Consider the following 25343-nt stretch of genomic DNA (forward strand, 5'->3'; position numbering starts at 1 on the left):
AATTGTTTACAGGTCATTGTCTTTTTAGGGATTTTTGCTGTTTTACTTTTTAACAGGTTAACAGGTGTGTCTTTTACTCTGGTACTCTTAGTAGCTAAGTTCTAATGTACTTGTTTTGGAGGGAGAGGGAAGGTTTTTGGAATACTTTTGGGATCTGGAATGTTACTTGACATATGCTTTAGTGGAGTTCTTGTTGTTAGATACAACCCTTTTGTGATTTGGGGAAAAGATACCAGGTTCTCAGAGGTGTATGAAGTATTAAGCGGACTTAAGTAAGTGGAGATGGTTAACAAAGAAGTCTAGGAGGAGAGAATACAGCCTAAGTCAGTTTAGGAGAGTTGGGAGTTACAGAGAAATTAAAATCCCCCCTTTGCCCCTGCCAGCTGTGCAGCATGCAGGACCTTAGTTCCCTGACCAGGGATGGAACCCATGACCCCTGCAGTGGAAGCATGGAGTCCTAACCACTGGACTCCCAAGGAATTCCCCATTTTTAATCTCTTTTTTTTGGCGAGAAATTAAAGTCAATTAAAAATTGATTGAGACTGGAGCTTTGGACCTTGGGGTAAAATTGAAAAGATAAAATAAATCATGGTGTAATCGAAAAAAAAAAAGGAAGAAGATAAAGTAGCTCATGGTGTAATCACAACTCACCAGAAAAGTCTTACCTCAGAAGGAAGAAGTTAAAGGAATTAGATTGTTTTGTCTAGAGCAAAGCAAGGGAAGACTCAATTTATTTTGCCAATTATAAACAGTTTATGTAAAGACTATACTGACAAGGTCTTTTCTCTCTGTGGACTGAGCAGAAATACTTTCAATTAAAGCAAGTAGAGGGGGGGTCTTGCCTGGTGGTGCAGTGGTTAAGAATCCACCTGCCGGTGCAGGAGACATGAGTTCGAGCCCTGGTTTGGGAAGATCCCACACGCCGCAGAGCGGCTGGACCCATGTGCCATAACTACTGAGCCTGTGCTCTAGAGCCTGCGAGCCACAACTCCTGAGCCTGTGTGCCACAACTCCCGAAGCCCGCATGCCTGGAGCTCGTGCTCCACAACAAAGAGAAGCCACCACAATGAGAAGCCTGCACACTGCGATGAAGAGTAGCCCCCGCTCGCCTCAACTAAAGAAAGCCTGTGTGCAGCAATGAAGACCCAACACAGCCAAAAATAAATAAATAAATAAATCTATTTAAATAAATAAATAAAAGAAGTAGAGGGACTTCCCTGGCAGTCCAGTGGTTAAGACTCCCTGCTTCTGGTGCAGGGGGCGTGGGTTTGAACCCTGGTCAGGGAACTAAGATCCTGCATGCTGTGTGGCACAGCAGAAAAAAATAAATAAATAAAATAAATAAATAAAACAAGTAGATATGAGAGAACTTTCTGATAACTTCTAAAATAAAACAATAGAACTACCAGACCTAGTTGATAAAGTGTTACAACCATGTTTTAATATGAATACATTAAAAATTTTTTTTAGTCATTTTCATTGGCTTTACCACACCATCACCAAACTAGCCTTAGGGCTGAACCCTGTGCCATTTTCAGGGTTTTCTCCAGGTCTGTGGTTCTACCCAAAATGAAAGTTAAAATCATGGTGAAGGTTATTTAGTTTACAAATAATTCTGATAATCCTTTCTTTAACTATAGTCTTCCTTCTTACACACACACATACATACACACACAACAAGCAAAGAAAACAAAACAAGAAAAGAAAAAAAGAATCTTCCAAAAAGAAGAGAAAATTTGTGTACGATAGGAATTTGGGGAAAAGAGCTAAGGTGGGTCTTTTAAAAAATAGGTTGTTTTGGGGCATGCATATATACATGTATGTATCAGAGAGATTTTTTAAGGTAATTAAAAAAAATTATGGTCCCATGAGAGAGGTTTTTTTTTAAGTTAAATTAGCCACTTTAAAAAATCATACTTTAGGGGACTGCCCTGGTGGTCTAGTGGCTAACACTCTGAGCTCCCAATGCAGGGGGCCCAGGTTTGATCCCTGGTCAGAGACCTAGATCCCACAGTCATGCTGCAACTAAGAGTTTGCATGCCACAACTAAAGATTCTGCATGCCGCAACTAAAGAGCCTGCATGCCGCAACTAAGACCCAGTGCAGCCTAAATAAATAAATAAATCATACTTTAGAAATTCGTGGCTCTAGCTTTCTAAGTAAATTCTTAAATTTAAAACTGTAAAGGATATTTTTATTTTATTCTATTTTATTTATTTATTTGGTTGCCCCGGGTCTCTTAGTTGCGGCAGGCAGGCTCCTTAGTTGCGGGAAGCAGGCTCCTTAGTTGCGGCTCGTGGGCTTCTTAGTTGTGGCTCGCCGAAAAAGGACATTTTTAGTATGTGCCTATTTCTTCACCCAATTGAACAATGAAATTAGCTGTTGACTAGTTTTACTGCTGGAAGAGACTTGATTTGAATAATCTGGAATGATTTATAGTTTACTCTTGACTGAAATGAATAGAGTATTATAATTTGAAACTTGGAGTTAGAAGTGACCATACACGAGTAATATAGCTAGACTCTGGATAAATATTTAAGTGGATCATCAGTAAATGTGTGGTGCACAAAAGGATTATTGAGTTGACTTTCACAATTGTATTTCATTTATTTTAAAACAGTGATTCTCAAACTTTAAAATGTATAGGAATCACTTGGAAATTTTGTTAAGCTGCAGAGTTTTGGGTGGGGTCCAGGAATTGACACATTTTAAGCAAAATTCCAGGTGTTTTTGAAGCAGATGGACCATGGACCATAGTTTTATCAAGTATAAAGGCTTTACATTTTAAGATAGTTAAATTTATCTGTCTTTTTTCTTTTATGATTTGTGTTTTCCCTCTCTTAAATTCTTGCCTACCCCACATCATGTACATATCTACTTTGAGAAACACTGCTTTTAGATAGATTATTTTGAAAGTACTGTACCCCTAAGGCTAACTTTCCTTCAACAACCACAGAACCCTGGAATTTATTAATTTAATCATGTAGGATTCTTGCTGTAATTCAGTATTTTTCAGATAGTCTTGGACAATATGAGTATTATTGAGCCTTGATATTGACTAAAAGTTGAACTTTAACATATAGCTTATCTACCTACTCTTTGGACACAAGTAGAAAGTCCATTTAGCAATTGCCTATAGTGTTACAGTTTAATAGGCTAAGAATGAATGAAGCTAAAGTCATTGATTTTAATTTCTCCAGAGGTTTTTATGCTTTCCTGTTCATAGAGTATGAACCCTTTTAAAATAAAGTATACTGTACATAGTAATAGGTAAGAATTCCTCGTTGTCTTGGGAGGCTATATGATGTCTTCACTTAATTCCTCTAATTTGTAAAACAGGGCTGATGATCCTATCTACTTTATTGTGAGGGTTAAATTAAATGTTGCATGTAAAACCAATTATGTGCTATTAAGTATTTGTTAAATGTATTAAGTATTTGTTAAATGATTGGATAAATGATGGGGTAGTTTTGTGGTCCAAAGAAAGTCTTCCCTATGCTTTTAGGTGGTTTCCAGTTGTTAGACCCTGCCTTTTGTGGCCTTTAAAACAAAACAAAAAACAAAATCAACTTGTAAAAGATCTTCTAACAGCCTTTAGGTGTACTGCTTATAGGCTATATTTATTTGCTTATTAGCAGGATGTGGGTTCTGTTGGTCATGATTTTAAATAATTTGAAACTTGATATTAACCTAAGATATTTTTTCAGCTGAAGTTGAAAATCTGAATTAGAATAGTATTAGTCATAGCTAATGGTTAGGTCAACTCTTTAAAATGAATTATGATTTAATAATCCTATATCTTTGCCATGGGAGCCATTTGTACATTTTGAATTTCATATTATGCTTCCTTTTCTGTTTCCTTTCTATTATGTTTCCTTTTCTAATATATAATGCAGTGAATAAATTTAGTGGCAAACTTAATATAAAAATTATTTTTTAATTATAATAAATAATAAATTATTTTATTTGTTTATTATTAAAATGCTTGTGTTGAGTATGACACAGTATATATATCTTCTCAAGACTTTACTTTATTCTAAGACTGATTTAGCCTCTGTGCCTTTATGCCATAACGTACAGATGCACACTTTGGTTATATGCGTGTTTCTTGGAGGGCCTATAAGTTATTTTCAAGCAAACAATTAGAAAATGAGAAGGTTCTGATAATGTTTAGAAGACTAATGTTTTCTAACAGTGATTATGCTAGCAGAAATTGTAAATAGTCAAAATAATTTCAAATATTCTTTATATGATTTTACCCAGCTTTCCCCCAACTTGAACTTTTATATGGATGAGACATGGCATTGCCTGCAGCTCTTTATATTAAAGACAAGACTAGAATTGAATTTTTACATCCCTTCTCCCCACTGTTTCAGAGTTAATTGACATTTTGCTTTTGTGGGTTTTTTCAGGTACTTGGATGCATCTGATTCATTTATAACGTTGAATCGAGGGTTTTTTTGGTGTCATCGTCTTTGGCATGAATATTATTCCCTCATTGTGGCAGGAGTTGTTCTCTCATTGTGGCAGTGAAAAATACTTTTTCTTTAATGAAACACTGGCTAAGCCAGACTTTACTATATTGGAAAGCCAGCTGTTATACATTAACCAAATTATTTTATATTGAGGCTTTTAGGATGTTCCTAATGTGACTATTTCTCTTGAGTTCAAATAGGTTTTCTGTAACAGAAAGAAGAAAGTGGTTAGGAGTGAAAGCTTGGGAATCAGATGGATCTGAGTGCTCTACCCACAGATCTTTGTGATTGTAGGAAAAGCATATACTGTGCAGCTGCTTCCTCATCTGTGAAATGGGGACAGTAATCCCTGCTTCACCAGGTTTGTTGTAGGGATTAAATAATACATGAAAAATTCTCTACTCAGTGTCTGGTTCATTCAGTAAATGGAGTTATCAGTTTTAAAGGAATGGAGTGATCAGTTTTAAAGGAGGTCGTGTGCATGCATTTGTATTTTTAAAAAACACTAGAAATCTTATTCTGTCTTTTTCAGGTCAGTTGAACATATTGATGGTCAGAGTGTCCTAACAGACTCACTATGGAGGCGGTATAGTGAATTTGAGTTGTTGAGAAACTACCTTTTAGTTTACTATCCGCATATTGTTGTGCCACCTTTACCAGAAAAAAGGGTAAGAAGTGAAATGGCAGTATAGTTCAGAAGTATTTAGCATTGAGACTATTCTTCATGGTTGTTTTGTTTATCTAGGCAGAATTTGTTTGGCATAAACTCTCTGCTGACAACATGGACCCGGATTTTGTGGAAAGACGTCGAATTGGTTTAGAAAACTTCCTCTTGAGAGTTGCTTCACATCCCATCCTTTGTAGAGACAAAATCTTCTATTTGTTTTTAACACAGGTATTTTTCTTTTATTTAGTCTTCTAAAAAAATTCATTTGACTTGGGATCTTTTAAATTGTGGAATGCTTATTCTTAAGGATCCTTTTGGAGCAGCTTTGTTAATTTATATGCATTTCGTGGTTTGTTCTGTTTTGAATTTCCAAAGTAAACTACATCATTCTTTTGGCTAACGTTTTTATACTTAAAGATACTAAAGATGGTACTTTTTGGTATCACTTAAATGGTATCAGAATTAGCCTTTAGTTTTTTGAAGCCCAGGTCTATAAAATCTTGAGTCCATCTTTGGTAATCTTTTGGAATCTGGATTGTATGTTTAATTTTGCAGTGAAAGGAATTCTTTTTTAACCTTTCTCTCCTATCTCCCCTGAAAGAAGAACAGAACGATAGATATTTAATTTGGAATATTCCTTATGGGCTATTTTGCAATGATATCTAAAATTAACTTTAATTTTTAGGAAGGTAACTGGAAGGAGACTGTGAATGAAACCGGATTTCAGCTGAAGGTAAGGATAATTGCATGAAGTAATTTGTTACATTCCTTTACAGTTCCTAGCACAGTGCCATGCACTTAATGGGTACTTGCTGTTTATTGAATGAGCGAATGTTGGAAATTGGCCTTGCATCTAATATCATTGGTAAAGTTTTTAAAGAAACAATGCAGTGTATTTTTGATTGGTGTAATTTTTGTTAATAGTGAGACTATAATGGGCATATTTATGAGCTTAATTCTATTGGGAAAGAAGATTTTGAAGCAGTAATTTAGATACAGGCTATAGATTTTTCCCACAGTTTAGTCATATTATACATTGTATATTTTTTTCTTCCCTCTGTCCTTATCACTGCCACTATCGGTGGTGCCCCCAAAATTGCTCACTCTATTAAATAGGAAAGACACTTCTGAAGAATTGATCTTGGGTTTTCCAGTCTTAGCAGACTAGAAGATGAACCATCAGTCATGCTTCTTCTGTCTACTGGGACATGGCCAGTTTTGAGTGGGCATAGGATTCATTTTGTATTAGCATCTGTTAGTAATACAGGCCTAATTAGATTTTGACAGCTTTTCGTATTCGTTCATTAGAATTAGTGTCTGGGAATGGAACTGTTATCTAAAAATTAAAGAGCATGTTGGTCATAAGATGGCCACCCTAACTCCAGTCTGCTCTCCCTCTTGTTCCAAAAGTAATTTAACACTGGTGCTTGCAAATTTTTTAAAGTTTTCATCTCTTGTGTAAACTGAATAGGTAAGAAGAAAAAGTAATATAAATTGATATAATATATAAATTGATAAACAATTCACATGATAATGCAGTAACAAAATTCAGTAGGTCTAGGCGACAAGAACAAAATGTCTTTACAGTAATTTTAAGAACACCCCCTAGAGATTTATGCATTGGTATATAGGTATTTTAATTTTAACATAAAAAGACAAGAGAAAATTTTTTATCTTCACAGAAAATATAATCAAGTATCTAATTCTGTCATAAACCAATTTTAACTTATAAATATATTGTTGGCAGATAACATGAAAAAATTAGTATTTTCTTGGCTATAATTCATTATGGTGCTCAGAGAGAATGCTGGAATTTTGGTTTAGAGATGGTTTGAAATAACTCTAAACTTTAAAAAATTATTTATATTTTGATAGAATTTTCTGAGAACTAGTCCAAGATTTCTTAGGAGCCAGTAATAAAGAAAAGAGCAAACTAAAATATATTTTTTTTAGTGATATCTCTTTATATAAAAAGAAAATTTAAAAAATTTTCGTCGTTGATTTAGTCATAGTTTAGTAACTAGTTATCAGTTGTTTGTCCTTAGCTCAGTTTTTGGCCATAACTTGGGTGGCCTTGAGAAAACTCCTAAATTTTTCCATCCATATAGAGTGCTTTGAATCTTGTGTGTAGGTGCTATTTAAGTGTTTAGATACAATGCTTTGTATTTGGGTAGCCTTGGTGAAATCTTAGTGTCACTTTCATAAAATCTTTGAAAGGTAATACTCTGTACACAATAATTTGAAAAGTCAGAATTTAAATGAAATGGACCAGACATAAAATGTATGGGGAGAATTTGGAGACCCATGCAAGGGATTGGGACTTATTTTTAAAGAAGCAGGGTTTTTTAAAAAAATATTTATTTGTTTATTTGGTTGTGCTGGGTCTTAGTTGCGGCACATGGGCTCCTTAGTTGGGACCCGTGGGCTCCTTAGTTGTGTCTCACGGGCTCCTCAGTTGCGGCTCGCCGGCCCCTTAGTTGTGTCATGTGAACTCTTAGTTGTGGCATGCATGTGGGATCTAGTTCCCTGACCAGGGAATAAACCTGTGCCCCCTGCGTTGGGAGCATGGAGTCTTAACCACTGTGCCGCCAGGGAAGTGAAATGGGGCCTTTTAGGACTACACATACACACACGTACGTGCATACATACATACAAACGTATGTGAGGTTGTCCGAGAGATAGAGAGAGAAAGACACACACTTCACTTATCTGGAGGTCATGTATTTGGCAGTTACAACTAACCCAATCACAGTTGAAAGGGGGTATTTAGAACTGACTTCTAAGATGTTCAAATGGATGTAACATAACTTACTACAGTACTTACAGATATACTTTGGTCCTTTCAGGTAGTACCCACTTAATTTTTTTTTTTTTTTTTTTTTTTTTTTTGCCGTACACGGGCCTCTCACTGCTGTGGCCTCTCCCACTGCGGAGCACAGGCTCCAGACGCGCAGGCTCAGCGGCCATGGCTCACGGGCCCAGCTGCTCCACTGCATGCGGGATCCTCCCAGACCGGGGCATGAACCCGTGTCCCCTGCATAGGCAGGCGGACTCTCAACCACTGTGCCACCAGGGAAGCCCCCCACTTAATTTTATTATAGTTATTCAATAAACTTGGCTATCTGTTTTCTAGGCTACAGCATATTAGAAGAAAATTTAAGAGGTCTAAAAGTGAATACTGCCGGAGACAGGCACACTGTTACAATAGTGAAATTGACAGCTGAGCCTGCTAGTAAAGGGTAACAGTGATCTGAGAGTCAGACACTGCAGTATGGAGGCCTCTGGCATAGGACCAAATCCCCACACACCTATGTAACCCCTAGGGCTTCATTGTGTCACAGGTGGATTCAGTATTAGTTGTTTATAGTGGTTACCTTGAGGCTTCAAGAAAAGGTTGAATTGCTGGCTGAGTACTCATAATTCAGCATTTCTTTCTTCTTTTTTTTAGCGTGGAACTAGTTTTTTGATTAAAAAAATATTTTTTAATTCAGTGTTTCTTAAAATGTGGTCAGTTGGCTTCATGAGTCTCAATTTGCTGGGATTGTTTGTTCAAAATACTGAATCCTAGAGTTCATTCCAGACATATGATTCCCACGAGCCTAAAACTTAAGAACCATTGCTGTAAGATGACAGATAAGAATATTTTTAGGGAAGATAATTTTAGAAGATTATCAAAATTGGTAAAAAAAAAAAAAGAAAAAAAAAGTTAGAACCTAAAGCAGTATCTTATCTGAATATCATTAACATTAAATGTTTACTATGTGCTTAAGCACTGTACTCTAATACACGGTCATGTTTTTTTGCTGACAGTTGCCTCAGTACCTTTGAGGTTAGTTTAATATTATTCCAGTTTTTTAGATGAGGAACTCGAGAAAGTGACTTAATGGTGGTATAATGTTGATTGTTGTCAATTATCGTTTCAATTCGATTGCTGTCTACTTGAACTGGTCTACCCGACCGTGGAGCACTGTCCAGCAAGAAATCTCCAGCACACAACTTCACAAACCACTTTTGACATGTTCGATTAGTCACAGCACCTTCTCCATACACTGCACAAAACTTTCTGTGCGTTTCAGTTGCGTTTTTACCTTTCTTGAAATAATAAAGCATAATATGCCGAAAATGCTCTTTTTCTTCCATCTTCAGTATTAAAATTGCTACACAAAAATTCACCAATTTTGTTAAGTCTTTTTTTAAATGCTTGCTGATATGACAGCCGTCACATACAGTCTAACAAAATTGTTTCGAATGAAGTTAAAGACAGCTAAGTGCTACTAGAGCAATCTTACGGAAAAGACCGAAGAAAACTTTTGGCCCACCCAATACTTTATTATTTATTTATTTATTTTAAAAAATCATATAGTATTTGTCTATTTTCAGTTCCCTCTTTTTAAAAAAATTAATTAATTTTATTTTTGGCTGCGTTGGGTCTTTGTTGCTGTGCGCAGGCTTTCTCTAATTGCGGCAAGCAGGGGCTACTCTTTGTTGCAGTGTGAGGGCTTCTCATTGTGGTGGCTTCTCTTTGTTGCACAGAATGGGCTCTAGGCATGCAGGCTTCAGTAGTTGTGGCTCACGGGCTCAGTAGTTGTCGCTCATCGGGCTCTAGAGCACAGGCCCAGTAGTTGTGGCACACAGGCTTAGTTGCTCTGTGGCATGTGGGATCTTCCCGGACCAGGGCTCGAACCCACGTCTCCTGCATTGGCAGGCGGATTCTTAATCACTGTGCCACCAGGGAATTCCTCCACCCAATACTTTAGTTTAAAGTAATATCATTTTAACTCAGTTCTCTCAGTAAGCTACTTACATGAAAGTAAGTGTCATCCATATGCCCAAACCTTAAATGATTTTAGGCTGACTCAGAAGAATCCAGAACCCTGTCTGTTGCTTGGAGCAGGGACTGCCAGAGAGATCTGGGCCTTTAGGATCTCTGCTAATCCTGGAGATTCCAAATGCTGGGTGCCTACAGACTGTCAGGTACCCTTCTAGGTGCTGTGGATACAACAGCGAATACGCTGGAAACATTCATTATCCCCATGTTCTTATGGAGTTTGTATTGTAAGTAGTTGGAGACTTTAAGTTAACATTTATTTAAGATACTTTGAAAGTTATAGGTGATATAAAGTGAAACAGTCATTACTGTGAGAGATTATGACAGCAGGGATTTTTTTCTAGGGGTTATTTTGAGATAGGTGACAATAAAATTTATTGTTCAAATGGGGACATTTTTGAGAATAAAAAGGGGGTCTGCTAATAATTAGATTAGGGACAACAGGTGTAAGCCAGGACTGTCCTGGGCAAACTGCATCACATGGTTGAAGAGAGAACATTTGAGCTGAGACCTGAATAGTGAGGAACCTGCAGTGGAGTCAACCTAGCGGGTAAAGGAAGAATGTTAGAGAGAGGGCAAGCTGGTAATGGTTTACTAGGCAAGGTTTGGGGGAAGAACCTGAAAATGAAATAAAGGAAAGACAAGGTCTAGGACAAGGAAAGTAAAGTATGTAATAGTAATTGGAAAGGGAAGGAGAGGTGGAGATTAAAGAACATGGGAAAGGAAGTTAAGTTGGGGCTGTAGAATAGTCGGGGTTATTTTTTTCATTCAGCCAATACTTATCGCATGTTTTTCTTGTGCCAGGCATTGGGAGGCATTGGGGTTACAGGAATGAACAAAGAAGATTAAAGTATTGCCGTGGCAGCCATTGTGCAACTCTAGGAGCCCCATTCACATTGTGCTTTTCTTGTGGCTCTTATATTCTAGTGGACAGCTAGGAAACAAGAAAACAACTCAGCGGATTTCAGATAGTGCTGTATTAAAGGAGATAAAGTAGGGTGGTATGAAACAATTATATAAGGGCTTCTTTAGATATTTAGTGGGGAACCTGATAAGATGGATGAATGGTAACCGTCAGATTTGGAACAGCCTAGGTAGGTGTTTAGAGATCTAGCTTTGGGGAGAAGTTTCTGATTTGATGACATTTTAAGCAAATTCTGTTATTATGGAATCTTGTGAAATGATGAGCAGGTTGAGTGGGGTGTTATGATGGACTGACCTGACAGAATGCTTGGTAAGCAAAGGTTAGGATGGTGATGGTTTACATTTTAAATGCCTTCTACAGTGGTAAGATGGTAATATTAAAAGTAAAAAATAAATTAATTGGTAGTATTAAGTATGAGATTCAGAAAAAGATACACATGAAAATTTTCTTTTTTACTGATGGTTTTTATGTAATTTCATCCTTATTTAAAGAATCTCATTTGCATGTGACTATAAAGTCATTAACACGTTGATGTTTAGTGATTTGAATTCACTTAAAGAACATAAGGGAGTAATATTATATGCCTTAAATTCATAGTTGCTTTAATTGTAAAGACTTTCACAAGCATTAGCTCCTTTGCCCTTGAGATGTAAGAAAGGTCAAGAATTGATAAAATACCCATTTTAGAAATAAGAGAATCCCCTGAATTCAATGACAAATTAAGCTTTAGATATTCTTGATAGCTGTTTGAATTGCTTTTGGTCTGAAGGTTTAGGAGCCTGGGTTTATGGAGTGGTATATTTGTTGCATTTGTTTTTATTTCTTCAGCCATGTAATCTGGGGAGCCCTAGTAGTTTTGCTTTTGTTTGTTTATTATTTTGGGAGTATTTGTAATTAGGGCTTATAAGTTGGAATAATATAAAATATTCAAGCTGATTGGGATTTTCAAAACCAAACCACATCATGAAATTGATTACTGATTGAGCTACCTTTTATGAACCGTATCATTTTTGTGCCTTGGTCAGAAAAAATATATATATATATATTTATTTATTTATAATTTTTTTATTTTAATGAGAACATATGATAAGAGGAGAGGATTTGGCTATATTAAGTATAAATTTATACAATGAAATTATTATTTCATGTTGATCCTTCTGTCTCTCCTTTGAAATAAGTTAGGGTAGAAATAAGTAAAGGTAGTTAAATAGTTGTGTTGAAATATCTAGAAATAAGTAAAGGTAGTTAAAAAGTTGTAACATTTCCTGCCAGCTAGAAAGGAATTAATTTGATGTCATCTAGCTTGGTTTTTTTTGGCCGCACCTCAAGCATGTGGGATCTTAGTTCCCTGACCAGGGATCAAACCTGTACCACCAGGGAAGTCCTCATCTAGCTAGTTTTAATTTAGTACAGGCATTTCCATATTTCTTTATTTTCTAAAATACTGATTATGAAAATGAGAAAAACCAATGTACATTTGGTTTACATTCCACCTGAGAACGACTCTCAGTAATGCACAGGCTTCAAAGCAGTAGTTTTATTTAGTTTATATATATAGATCATTGTTTTTCTTGATTTAGAGAAAAAGTAAACTACTTTTTTCACATGAGACCTATTTTGTTATAATAATGCAGAGGTATATGGTTGCTAGTGTATTGGTGTTTACAGTTGTTTTACTTTGGTATTACTGAATGCCATGTGTTCAGTTTAATTTATAAATATTTTTGAAGTGTTTTAAAAAATAACTACTAAGCTGTTTTTTGGGGTATGTTTAATGTGTTTGACACAAATGATACGAAGAAAACTGTACTTGAGCATCTTAATTCTAAAGGGAAAATAAAACTGTTTGGATTTAAACCCTGAAATGTAATTGTATTAAGTGAATAAATTATTTTTTCCAGGCAGACTCCAGGTTAAAAGCGCTTAATGCAACATTCAGAGTGAAAAACCCAGACAAGTAAGGTTTTGTTTTAATAACAGTTACAATGTTGTTTTGAATGGTGCCTATCAATCTATTTAATTTTTCATTTCTGAATGTATACACTTTATTTGCTAAATATTTTAAATAGTAATTCACGTTAGTGAAATCCTTTTACAGTCTAAAACTGATTTTGAAATTTGGTAATTTAATTGGGATTAAGGTTGTAAGTAACTGAAGTTTTAGAAAATTAAACCACTGCTTTTTCCTAGAAGGATTTATTGAGTGTTGCTTAAGGTATCAGAAAAATGAGAAAAATAATTTTAATTTCATATAAAATTGTTTTTCTTATTAGACTTTGCTTGTCAGATATGTACAAAACTCAAGATAATATATTATTTATTTTAATAATAAACTATCTACTTTGAATAGCAAAAAAACTTGATAGTTGCATACTAGTATAATAATTTTGTGGAGATGTATTTATATGACAGTCACCTGACTTCATCAGTGTCACTTTGGTGTTTGTGAGAGCATTTTTGTGTTAAAGAAAGCTGGTGTATTCAGAAATAACTTTCCTTAGGGTGGGATCTAGGTATTTAAGATTTGGTTTTGTTCATTCTCTGAATTTGGTGGATAATTCAGGCTCTTCATTATATGGACCTTTACCTGAAGCTTGCTTCAGCTATACTTTCCAGGTAGCAATGTGCTTAGGTAGATGAGGCTTTTCCATATTTGGTGACCAAGTTTATGAGGTCTTAGAATTTCTCTAGTTAGGCCTTCAGCGTTAACTTCTACCTAGTGTAAATTCTTAGCAGACAAAGGCCAAGTTTGCATAGTCTGATAGCCTATTGTGCTGGACTTTATAAACCATAACACATTAACATTGTGCCTCTGGTTTTTAGTATACATTTTGAATATAAATAAATATTTTAAAGTTTGGTAATTAAGAAATTGTGAAGGTAACCATTGAGGTTTTTATTTTATTTTTTTAATAAGACTTTATTTCTTAGAGTAGTTTTAGGTTCCTAGCAAAACTAAGTGGAAAGTACAGAGCTCCCAGGTACCCTCTGCCCCTACACTTACACAGCTGCCCCTAGAGATACAGAGCCGCCCCCATTATCCCTTACCAAAGTGGTACATTTGTTATGATTGATGAACCTACATTGACTCATTGTTACCCTCTCGAAGTCCATAGTTTACATTAGGGTTTACTCTTGGTGTTATATGTTCTATGGGTTTTGACTAATGTATAATGACATGTATGTGTCATTACAGTATCATAAAAAGTATTTTCACTGCCCTAAAAATCCTCTTTGCTCTGCCTGTTTATCCTTCCCTCCCCATAGCCCTGGCAACCACTGATCTTTTTACTGTTCTCATAGTTTTGCCTTTTCCAGAATGTTGTATCATACAATACGGAGCATTCTCAGAAAGGCTTTTGCTTTGTAATATGCATTTAAGGTTCCACTGCGGTTTTTATAAGGGCTATAATGACATCCATGGTATATGAGATGTTCTCTAGGTTAAGAACTAAATTATGTCACCCTCCAAAAAAAGCTTTGGAAAACGTAAGCAGCAAAGTTTATGACATTGGTGAATGTACATTCATTAGAGGAGCATGTAGATGAGACAGTTTTTAAATTAATATTTAATATTATTGTTTTGTCAGTTGAATGTTTTTTAATTTAATGAAAAATATTTTGTCAACTGAATGTTTGTCTTCTCTTTTCTGACCTACCAGCTTTTCTAGATTGCTAAATTTTGTTTAATATTCTACATTATATATAGAATTTTAAATGTGATATGACCAATAACATAAACAAGGCAGTTTTTTGCTCCTAAGTTCTTGTTCAAGTATATAATTAATGTATAATTAGTAATAGAATTTGTTTGCCTTAAGTTTTAGATAAGAGAATTATCTATATCAGTCATTGTTGTAACAGATTTTTAATATACAGAATCCCTGTTCTAGGTCTGTCTGGCCCAATAGATTAATTATTATTCATACCATTACTGAAATAGTTTATATCACTAAAATACTTTAATTCCATTCTTTCTTAAAATGTAGAAAACCAGAAAGATTGTTTCAGAGGTTTCAAATGATACCTCTTCATGCATGTTTATTTTTATTCAAACTAGACTGTTAAAAGCAGTGAGGAGGAGGACCTTGAGTCTCTACTTTTTGTGGCAAGACTTGGCTGATATTTAGGAGGTAGACTGAGTGAGTGGTAGAATGTATGGGATGAAAGAGAGGAGAAGGAAATACAGGTGGCACCTAGGTTTCATTGTTTAAACTGCTAGGGAATAGAGGAGAGAGATTTGATGGGATAGGGGAAGATAAGTTGAGCTTTGGATATGTAAACAGGTACAAATGTCTGCTAGTTAGTTGGCTTCACAGATATGGCTTTTAGGAGAGATTTGGGCTGGAGTTATATATTTGGAGTTCAGCAGCATGTAGATCATAATTGTGAAGCTTTGTGAATAAGTCACACAGAGTGTGTAGATTGAAAGATTGGTTGTAAAATGGTTGAGGACCTAGGGCTGAATCCCAAAGAAGCAAGTGCTTGAAGGGTGTTTTCCAAAGTGTAATCTGAGGATTGCCAGCATCTGAATCCTGTGAACGCGTTTGTTATAAATTCAGATTCCTGAATTTATTCCTGCGTACAGTTGTGGTGGTTACTCATGCCCTCTTTTACTGAGAGGCCCTCAGTAGTGCTCTGAGCAAACACTTCAGGAGTCCTTTGCACAGTAAAGTTGGCGGTATAAGAGATGAGTGAAGGGAGTGAGTCCTGCAAAGGAGACTTTAGGAATGACCAGAGAGTAAAAGGAAAATCATGAGAAATTAACACTGATGTCAGGGAAACAAATTTTTGAGGAGGGTGAGGTCAGGTGTTACATTGCTGGAAGAACGGTGGTAATAGAAGTTTCAGGTCTTATGGAGAACGGCAGACATCAGATTATAGAAACAAAGATTACTGAGCAGCATGAAGATTGTTAGAGACAATGAGTTTATGGTTGCACCATAAGATTTTCTTAGCACCATAAACTTTTTCCTGTTTTTTTGTTTTCAAACTAAGAAATATTATCTCTATCTCAGTTCCACAGTGTAAATTATGAAGTCTTTTCTTGGCTTTAAAAATATCTAGAGAAAATATGGTTATTTTGTTTTAGAACTTTCTGAGTTTGCATCGGTGTGTAAATGTTTAAGGCTAGCAAATAGTTAAATAGAAGCAGTTTTATTATTCTCAGGAACTGCTATTTTGTCTTTCAGTTTTTGACTTTTCATGAGAAAAATGATGTTTTGTTTCCTGTTTCAGGAGATTTACAGAACTAAAACACTACAGTGATGAACTACAGTCTGTCATCTCACATCTTCTTCGAGTCAGAGCTGTAAGTGGTCCCCAAGAACTTTTTGACAGACATTAAAAAGGAAGTGCTTGGGCTTCCCTGGTGGCACAGTGGTTGAGAGTCCGCCTACCGATGCAGGGGACACGGGTTCGTGCCCCAGTCTGGGAAGATCCCACATGCCGCAGAGCGGCTGGACCCGTGAGCCATGGCCGCTGAGCCTGCGCGTCCGGAGCCTGTGCTCCGCGGGGGGAGATGCCACAGTGGTGAGAGGCCCACGTACCACAAAAAAAAAAAAAAAAAAAAAAGGAAGTGCTTCTCATTTAATCGTTATGTTTTTAAGTAATGGAAGATATTTATGATGAATAACTGATTTTTATATTCAAATTTGGTGTGTTCATCACCTAAATTGCATTTTTAAAAAAAACGTGAAATGTTTTCTGGCGTAAATAACTTGAAGAATTTTAGCCTATAGTTTTCTCTGTAGTCTGTATATGGTTGTTTTGACATCTTATCTAAGGGCCTACCATTTCACTGTTGGAATATAATTAAGTGTGGGATTTTAGATCTACATATAATATCCTATTCTTTCAAGGTTTTTGTTTTTTGTTTTTTTCTTTTTTGTGGTACGCGGGGCTCTCACTGTTGTGGCCTCTCCCGTTGCGGAGCACAGGCTCCGGACTCGCAGGCTTCATTTTCTGTCATCACTGTTGTCCTTATAGCAACACTGACATTGTATTCTGTACTCATTTGTTAATTATCTCCTCTACTAGTGTATGTGAGCTCCCAAGAGCAGGAGTTTGTTTTCTCACTGTCAAATCCCTAGAATAATGCCTGACTCAGAGTAGGCACCCACTACATATTCACTGAATGGATGAATAAATGGATGTATGTGCTGACAGTTTTATGTTTAAAAAATCTTAAAAAGCAGTAACATAAATTACTTCTTGAATTTAATTATAACCAGCCAGGGAGAACTGGTTAGTAATGTATATTTGACAAGAAATATGACCTTTAAAGAAAAATGACCTTGTCATCAGAGAGCTTACAATACACAAGTAAGAGAATTCTGGGTATTGATATATTTACCCTAAACTTTATGAAAACAGGCTTCAGAAACTTAATTGACATAAAAGACAGCTTGAGCTCTTCAAAGGAAAGGCAGCACTTGTTCTGTGAGTGAAATTGAAATTCTGACTGTATAAATGAGATAAATGCCAATGGAAAATACAGAATAGCTAAAATCTTGATTGTTCTAAAATTAGAAGAAAGGCTGTTTAGTCATAGACAGTGACATAACAGTTAAAAATGGAAGGTTATAGCCCAACACTGACAGAAGCCTGCGAACAACACAGAAATTACCACAGTGAGGCTTTTTTGTAGCATTCAGAGTGTCAAGAGAAGAAGGCTTAGACACTGTTTGATACAGATGATGAATTGTTAACAGATGAAGAGAAAATAGAATTATTTGGCTATCTTTTCTGACAAGGAGAATTCTTTTGAAAGTAGAAAAGGCAAAAAATAAATGACTAACAGGTTAAAGAGTTAATATTTAAGACGTCAAAACAGAACAACCAGAAAGGGCAGGTGGCCTTAGACTGAGAGGAGCTGGATTTAGAACTTGTCCCTGGCATTTACCAGGTCCTTCAGGCAAATCCACTAACCTTTCAGAGTTTGTTTTCTTTGCTGGAAAATGGGAATATCTGCCTGGCACATAGTAGGTACTACATAAATATTTGTTATATGAATGAGTGTGTTATTCATAGAGTTGTGAGACTCAGATGAAATAATCTATGTTTTGTAAACGAAGAGGAAAATAATGCTAATCTAATATTTATTTACTGTTGTATATCAGCCAAACATATTGTGTTATTCTTAGCTAATTCCGATAGTAGCCCTTTGAAGGTAGGTGCTGTAACTGTCCCCATTTTATAGATTAGGAAGCAGAGGCAAATGAATTAAGTAACTTGCCTCATATTATACTATAAATAGATATGATGAAGCCAGAATTTAAACCTTTGTCTGACTCCAGAACCCATGCTCTTAACCACCTACAAATATATTGACAGAGGACGTGAATTCAGGTAGATTGAGGGAGAAGAGGATTGATTTTCATTGAGCCACCTTGCTTACTGCCAGGTACCTTACAAATGTCATCTTCTTTAATCCTCAGTCATATGATGAGGTTCATTTCCACATTTCCAAGAGAATGATATAATACTAAGGCTAAGAGTAGTTTAATAAATTCTCAAAAGTCAAACCCTAAAGTAAGAAGGAGCTGGATCTTTTTTTTTTAATATTTATTTATTTATTTTGGCTGCACTGGGTCTTAGTTGCAGCACTGGATCTTCGTTGCGGCACGTGGAATCTTTTGTTGTGGCATGCCGGCTCTTTGTTGTGGCTCATGGGCTTCTTTCTATGTGTGGTCCCTTGGCATGTGGGATCTTAGTTCCCTGACCTGGGATTGAACCCACGTCCCCTGCATTGGAAGGCATATTCTTAACCACGGGACCACCAGGGAAGTCCCAGGGGCTGGAATTTGAATTCACATTTGTCTTACTCCAAATCCCTTACTTCCTACAACCATATTTGCTGCCTCTCTAGGGGAAATCAAACTTAAAAGGGAGGGAGGAATGTTTAACTCTGCTAATACTCAAAAAATGTAAATTGAAATTATTGAGGCACTATTTAACATTTAATTTGTAGTCATATATAAAGATGGTAATATCTAGTGTTTGTGAAATATTTGGTGACAGTGGCATTGTGTAAAGTATTACATACAGTTCCTTTGGGAAAGATTTTAGCAGTAGTATCAGGAGTCCTAAATCTCATAATCATTGCCTCTTTAGGAGATAATTCAAAAGAAAAGCTATGTGTCTAGATTTTTCAAATAAGATTATCTAATAGACTGTCATAAGACTGTGTCCTTTTTAACATTTAACATTTAATCCCCTACTGCTTCAGTGAGGATAGAGAAGACATTCTTACCATAGTTGCAAATGATTCAGAACTGGGGAGGATGATAAGATGAGTCTGTCAGATTTCTTCTGTTGTCATATTATTTGCTAGGTGTCAGTCCTCCCCTGTCAGTTGTCAGATGATCACTTTTCAAAAAGAAAGGCTTGTCAACAGAATTGAAATTGAGTGGCAGTGTAGACTAAATCATTGTGTATAGCCCCCTTTACCTGGCACCATGATTCTTGCTTACCAATGACCACTGAATTAGTCTGGTTTCAGGTTTTAATAATTCATGATTTATTTACCTGCCATTTTTGTCTTTACTTTTCTCTAGAAATGATATTTTTTGGTCTATAGTTTATAATTTTTCCTCACTTCATCTTTTCTCTCACTGCCTGATGATCTAGATACTAATCATCTCATGTCTCGGTTGGCTAGAACAATTTGTTTCCATGAGTAGTTCATGCCAGAAACATTGCTGGTCCAGTAACAACTGCAGAGTGGCTCTTTGTTGCCTCATTCACCAATAGAGTAGTTCCTTGTGTGGTTGCTCACCTTTCTGGAGTATGAGAACTCTTGCCTCTTTTTGTCATGTTCTATGGACCAAAGTATTTTCCAGAGCTCTAATTATCATGGTAAAAGTTCCTTTTGTATCAGCTGCCAGGAGTGATAAAATTTAAAGAAAAAAAAACCACTTAAATACCGGGGATTCAGAAACTTTCTTTGAACATTTATTTTGTGTATGCATTTTGTATTTAAGTTGTTCTAGTTTTTATTCTTATGTGGTTATTTAACAAGTTCTTTCCCTCTCTTCTATACTTAATATCGTAGGTAGATGATAAAATGCTCAGCTGTCAGGAGAACGTTTGATCTTTAAAAGTATGAGGATCTAGGGATTTCCCTGGCGGTCCAGTGGTTAAGACTCCGCATTTCCACTGCAGGGGGCGGGGTTCGCTCCCTGTTTGGGGAACTAAGATCCTGCATGCCGTGAAGCGCGGCCAAAAAAAAAAGGTATGGGGCTTCCCTGGTGGCGCAGTGGTTGAGAGTCCGCCTGCCGATGCAGGGGACGCGGGTTCGTGCCCCGGTCCGGGAAGATCCCACATGCCACGGCGTGGCTGGGCCCGTGAGCCATGGCCGCTGAGCCTGCGCGTCCGGAGCCTGTGCGCTGCAATGGGAGAGGCCACAACAGTGAGAGGCCCGCATACCGCAAAAAAAAAAAAAAAAAAAGTACGAGGATCTGCAAAAGTTAGTACTCTAGAGTGACATTTTCCGTTTTATATTCTTTGGAATGCCATTCCTGTAACATGTTCCCTACTGCAAACCAACTCTCTCAATAGTCCTGATTCATATATAGTGTTAAAGTTCAAAAAAGTCCTGCAGAAAAAAAACCTGTTAAACATTTTAATCTCAGTATTTCCCAAACTTACTTGACAATGGAACCACTTTAAACAACCAACCAACCTTTGACACTCTGTAGGGCTCTCAAAAAATAATTGGGAAATAACATCCCAGAGAAATTAGTTTAGAGGTCTGCGGACAGCCCTGGAAAGTTTCAAGCATAGTAAAGACTATGAACTTTGTCCTGAAATTGGAGTCTAGTACAGGGGTCGGCAAACTTTTTCTGAAGGCCAGATAGTAAATATTTTCAGCTGTTTGGGTCATATGGTCCCTGTTGAAGCTATTCAACCCTGCTATGAAAGCAGCCATAGACAGTGCTAATATGAGTGAGTATGACTGTGTTCCAATAAGACTACAAAAACAAGCTGCGGACCTGTAGTGTGCTGCCCTCTAGTCTAGCAGGTCAAGGAGAGATGGAAAACATTTTATGATCCTCCTACGCCTGCTCCAGGTTTTTACAATGTGGTTCATTCAGTTTAAGCTGAAGATTGAAAGGTTTAAGAATTATTGTATGGTTAATGCCTAATTCCTCAAATTACTCATGTTTGAGTAAGGAACTAGAGGGGTTGAATGTAAATTCAGGGTTTACATTTGGAAATTATATACTAGGAATTCTTTTTTAGGGTTTTATGTGGGATTGACTTTTGATCTTCTAGTTCATGTCCATAATACTTTGGGGGAAAGTAAAGGAGATTACTGCATATGGTGTTTTGTTTTGTCTTTTGTAAAATTTGTGTGAATGTCTAGGCAGTACATTATTTTGTTTTTGTAGTTTTTAAAAATATTTATTTCATTTATTTTAATGTTTGACTGCGTCGGGTCTTAGTTGCAGCACTTGGGCTCTTTGTTGTGGCATGTTGGCTTCTCTCTAGTTGTGGCGCGTGGGTTTTTTTTTTTCTTTCTCTAGTTGTGGTGCGTGGGCTCTGTAGTTTGCGGCATGCGGGCTCTTTAGTTGAGGCACTTGGGCTCAGTAGTTGTGGCGCGTGGGCTTAGTTGCCCCACGGCACATGGGATCTTAGTTTCCCAACCAGGGATAGAACCCACATCCCCTTCATTGGAAGGCAGATTCTTTACCACTGGACCACGAGGGAAGTCTCTAGGCAGTACATATTTTATCTCAGTGACCTAAATTGTAATTCTACTGTTATTAAAATATCTAATGTTAGTTGGTTAGAAGGCATTAACTTGATAAAGTAGCACAGAGGTATATTGCCTGGGAACTTCCCTGGTGGTGCAGGGGTTAAGAATCCTCCTGCCAATTCAGGGGACACAGGTTCAAACCCTGGTCTGGGAAGATCCCGCATGAGCAACTAAGCCTATGCACCACAACTACTGAGGCTGCGCTCTAGAGCCCGCGAGCCATAACTACTGAGCCTACGTGCCCTAGAACCCGGGTGCTGCAACTAATGAAGCACACGTGCCTAGAGCCCATGCTGTGCAACAAGAGAAGCCACCGCAATGAGAAACCCGTGCACCACAGCAAAGAGTAGCCCCTGCTCACCACAACTAGAGAAAGCCCACGTGCAGCAATGAAGACCCAACACAGCCATAAGTAATAAATAAATAAATAAATTTATAAAATAAAAGTAATAGTAACCTGCTGGTTAAAAATATTAGCACTCTTGGTATAGGAAATTTTAAAACGTTAATTATATAATTATCTCCCATGATGAAACTTTGGGAGATTTAAGCTTCTTTTCCATATTTTTCAAGGTTATTGTGCTAAGCATATATATATATATATATATATATATATATATATATGTATGTATTTTAAATGAAGATAAAATCTTTTTTTTAAGTAATCTTTATGTAACTTTGACTTCATAGCAATTTCTTTCGAATATTTATTCCAGAGAGTAGCAGACCGACTGTATGGTGTATATAAAGTACATGGGAATTATGGGCGAGTTTTCAGGTAAGCATTATGCAAACTTTTATAATAAACAACAACTAGCTCTAATTAGCTTTTTGCCTAAGAACTATAATTCTTGAAAATATATGATTCTGGAAAGCAAAAGATTATTTTTTAAATGATGTCCTGTAGTAGTAGTCTTCAGACTTTTCACTGTAAAGCCTTTGTTTAAATAAAAAATGATAAGGGAGTCCAGTATATTGAGCAGATAAAAGATAAACTGCTCTGAAGCAGTGAGCGGTGTCTTTTACTTTCTTGGCAGAATGCCCAAGAAGATTCCTTTGGAAATCACTGTCATATAGAGTTAGTGATTTTCTTTTTCTTTTCTTTCTTTGTGTCACTTTATAATTTCTGAAGGCTTTTGCAAGATGGATTTTTCAGTCTTGAGGTAATATTAGTGTAAATTAGAATATTTACTTGTGTAGATAACTTGCATATCTTGGTTATTTTTGAGCTTTTTCTTTTGTGAATTTTTGTGTGTGTTAATTATTTTAGTTGTGACATTTTAGAAGTTAATTATCCAAATCTTCTTGTAAGAAAAATGTCCTTGCTAATGTTCTAAGTCCTTTTGATTGAATTAATCAAAATAATTCATTTAACATATTTGAATAGGTAAGACATTCATATAGCACAAAATTCAACAGGAACAAAAGCTTATATAGTGAAAAGTCTCTTCCCTCCTGCCTGCCAACCACCCCGGTCTCCTCCTCTGAGGCAACTAATAGCAGTTTCTGAGTTACTTGTGTATCCTTCTAGTAACATGTAGCACCATAAATGTATATATTAACACACAAACAAATTCATTTCTCCCTCCCCCCTTTCTAAAAAAATATTTATTTATTTTTCGGCTGCATCGGGTCTTAGTTGTGGCACACGGGATCTTTCATTGCGGCGTGCGGGCTTCTCTCTCTAGTTGTGGCACGTGGGCTTCTCTCTAGTTGTGGTGCACAGGCTCCAGAGTGTGTGGGCTCTGTAGTTGTGGCACGTGGGCTAAGTAGTTGCAGCGGACGGGCTCAGTTGCCCCTCGGTATGTGGGATTTTAGTTCCCTGACCAGGGATCGAGCAGGTGTCCCCTGCATTGCAAGACGGATTCTTAACCACTGGACCACCAGAGAAGTCCCCCCCACCCCCATTTTTTTAAACATGGGAAGGGAGCATGTTTTATACATTGCTATGTTCACTTGTTTTACTTTGCTTTTTTCTTACTTACGGCTCTCCAATATATATTGTTATCAGTAAATAACTGTATGGGGCTTTTTTTTTTTTTTTTTTTAAATTTTTTGGCTGCATTGGATCGTCATTGCTATGTGCGGCCTTTCTCTAGTTGCGGTGAGCCGGCTTCTCACTGCGGTGGTGCGTGAGCTTCTCCCTGTTGTGGTGCGTGGGCTTCTTACTGCGGTGGCTTCTCTTGTTGAGGAGCACGGGCTCTAGGTGTGCGGGCTTCACTAGTTGCAGCACGTGGGCTCAGTAGTTGTGGCTCGTGGGCTCTAGAGCACGGGCTCAGTAGTTGTGGCTCATGGGCTCTAGAGCGCAGGCACAGTAGTTGTGGCACATGGGCGTAGTTGTTCCGTGGCATGTGGACCAGGGCTCGAACCCGTGTCCCCTGCATTGACAGGTGGATTCTTAACCACCGCACCTCCAGCGAAGCCCTTCTGGTGGTTTTTGATATACAGAAATACTCAATTTGTTAAATTCAGTTAACATGTAAGTGGTTAGATTTTCTCCTTTATAAAGTAATAGCCTCTGACTTTTGTGTATATCTTAATAAGGTCGTCCCCACTATGGATTACAAAAAAATAGATTTTTCATTTCTTCTACATTTTTGTGGTTTTATAAATTTTTGATTCATATGAAATTTATTTGAATGTCAGGTGCGAGATACGGCTACATATTTACTTAATTTGAGTAACAGGTTATCTATATGTCTTGGTTGATCAAATGGAAGATGGGACAATATCAGCATTATATGATGTTTTTAATGAAGAGAAGCATATTAATATTGTAAACATGTAGACTCTTCATAACTGCGATAGGAGTATATGTCTAAACAGGAATAATGGGAAGAAAGGCAAATTCAAGTCAGCTGCACGAAGAGCGACTTACCTGCTTTTAGATCTATGCGTGAGTCAGCCCTGATTTTAAATATACTACTCAAACTGGAACTCTAGTTAAGCTTGGGAATATGCTCATATGATAATTAACGTAAATCAAACACTCTCAAAAGTAGTACATTTATTGTAAATAATAAATGGACTTGTGTTAATTTGAGAGGCAAGTGGATGAAAGGTCACTTGGCTGAATCAAATTGTAAAGAAAATTATTTGCATTAATGTCTCATGATAAATATTATACAGATTCGCCTTTCTGCTAACTCAGTAAATTAACAGAAAGCCATTTTACATCTAAAATATTTCATAAAAAGTGAGCCAAGGAGACCACAGGTGGTTGAAGTAATTTAAGCAGGTGATCAAGAGCCTGAACCAGAGCAATTGCCAGTGGGGACTATTAAGGAGACATAAATGACAAGATTTATCAATTGATTCTTTCAGTCATTCAGCACACATTTGCTGAGCTCCTGCTACCGTGGTAGATGCTAAAGATACCAAAATTTAATTTGCAGGCAGCTGAATGATTAGGAGGATTGTGATAGAGAATGTAGGAAAAATAACAGGTTTGAGGAATGAATTAAAGGGTTCTGTTTTGAATAGATTGCATTTGATTTAAAGATTTTTATTAAGCAATTGGAAATTTGGATCTGCAGTGTAAGAGGCTGGTGAGAATATGAGTTGTATATAAAAGTTACATCCTAATAGAATGATATTTAATGTAGGGTTAAGGTGATAATGTTAGAGGGTTAGGGTAAGCCTGTGAGAGACTCAAGGGCGGAACCTTGGGGAATATCTGTGTTCAG

General features: G+C 36.8%; 1 protein-coding gene across 1 annotated transcript in view; it reads left to right on the top strand.

Moving 5' to 3' along the window:
- SNX4 (sorting nexin 4) overlaps positions 1–25343 on the top strand; it is a 62619-nt gene that overhangs the window by 13974 nt on the left and 23302 nt on the right. The window contains exons 3-8 of the mRNA XM_060150437.1: positions 5008–5143; positions 5221–5370; positions 5828–5875; positions 12797–12852; positions 16134–16206; positions 22374–22435. Of these exons, the coding sequence (XP_060006420.1) occupies positions 5008–5143; positions 5221–5370; positions 5828–5875; positions 12797–12852; positions 16134–16206; positions 22374–22435 (525 nt within the window). The remainder of the gene's footprint in view (positions 1–5007; positions 5144–5220; positions 5371–5827; positions 5876–12796; positions 12853–16133; positions 16207–22373; positions 22436–25343) is intronic.

This window comes from Lagenorhynchus albirostris, chromosome 5 (assembly GCF_949774975.1).
Source record: "Lagenorhynchus albirostris chromosome 5, mLagAlb1.1, whole genome shotgun sequence".
NCBI classification, from domain to species: domain Eukaryota; kingdom Metazoa; phylum Chordata; class Mammalia; order Artiodactyla; family Delphinidae; genus Lagenorhynchus; species Lagenorhynchus albirostris.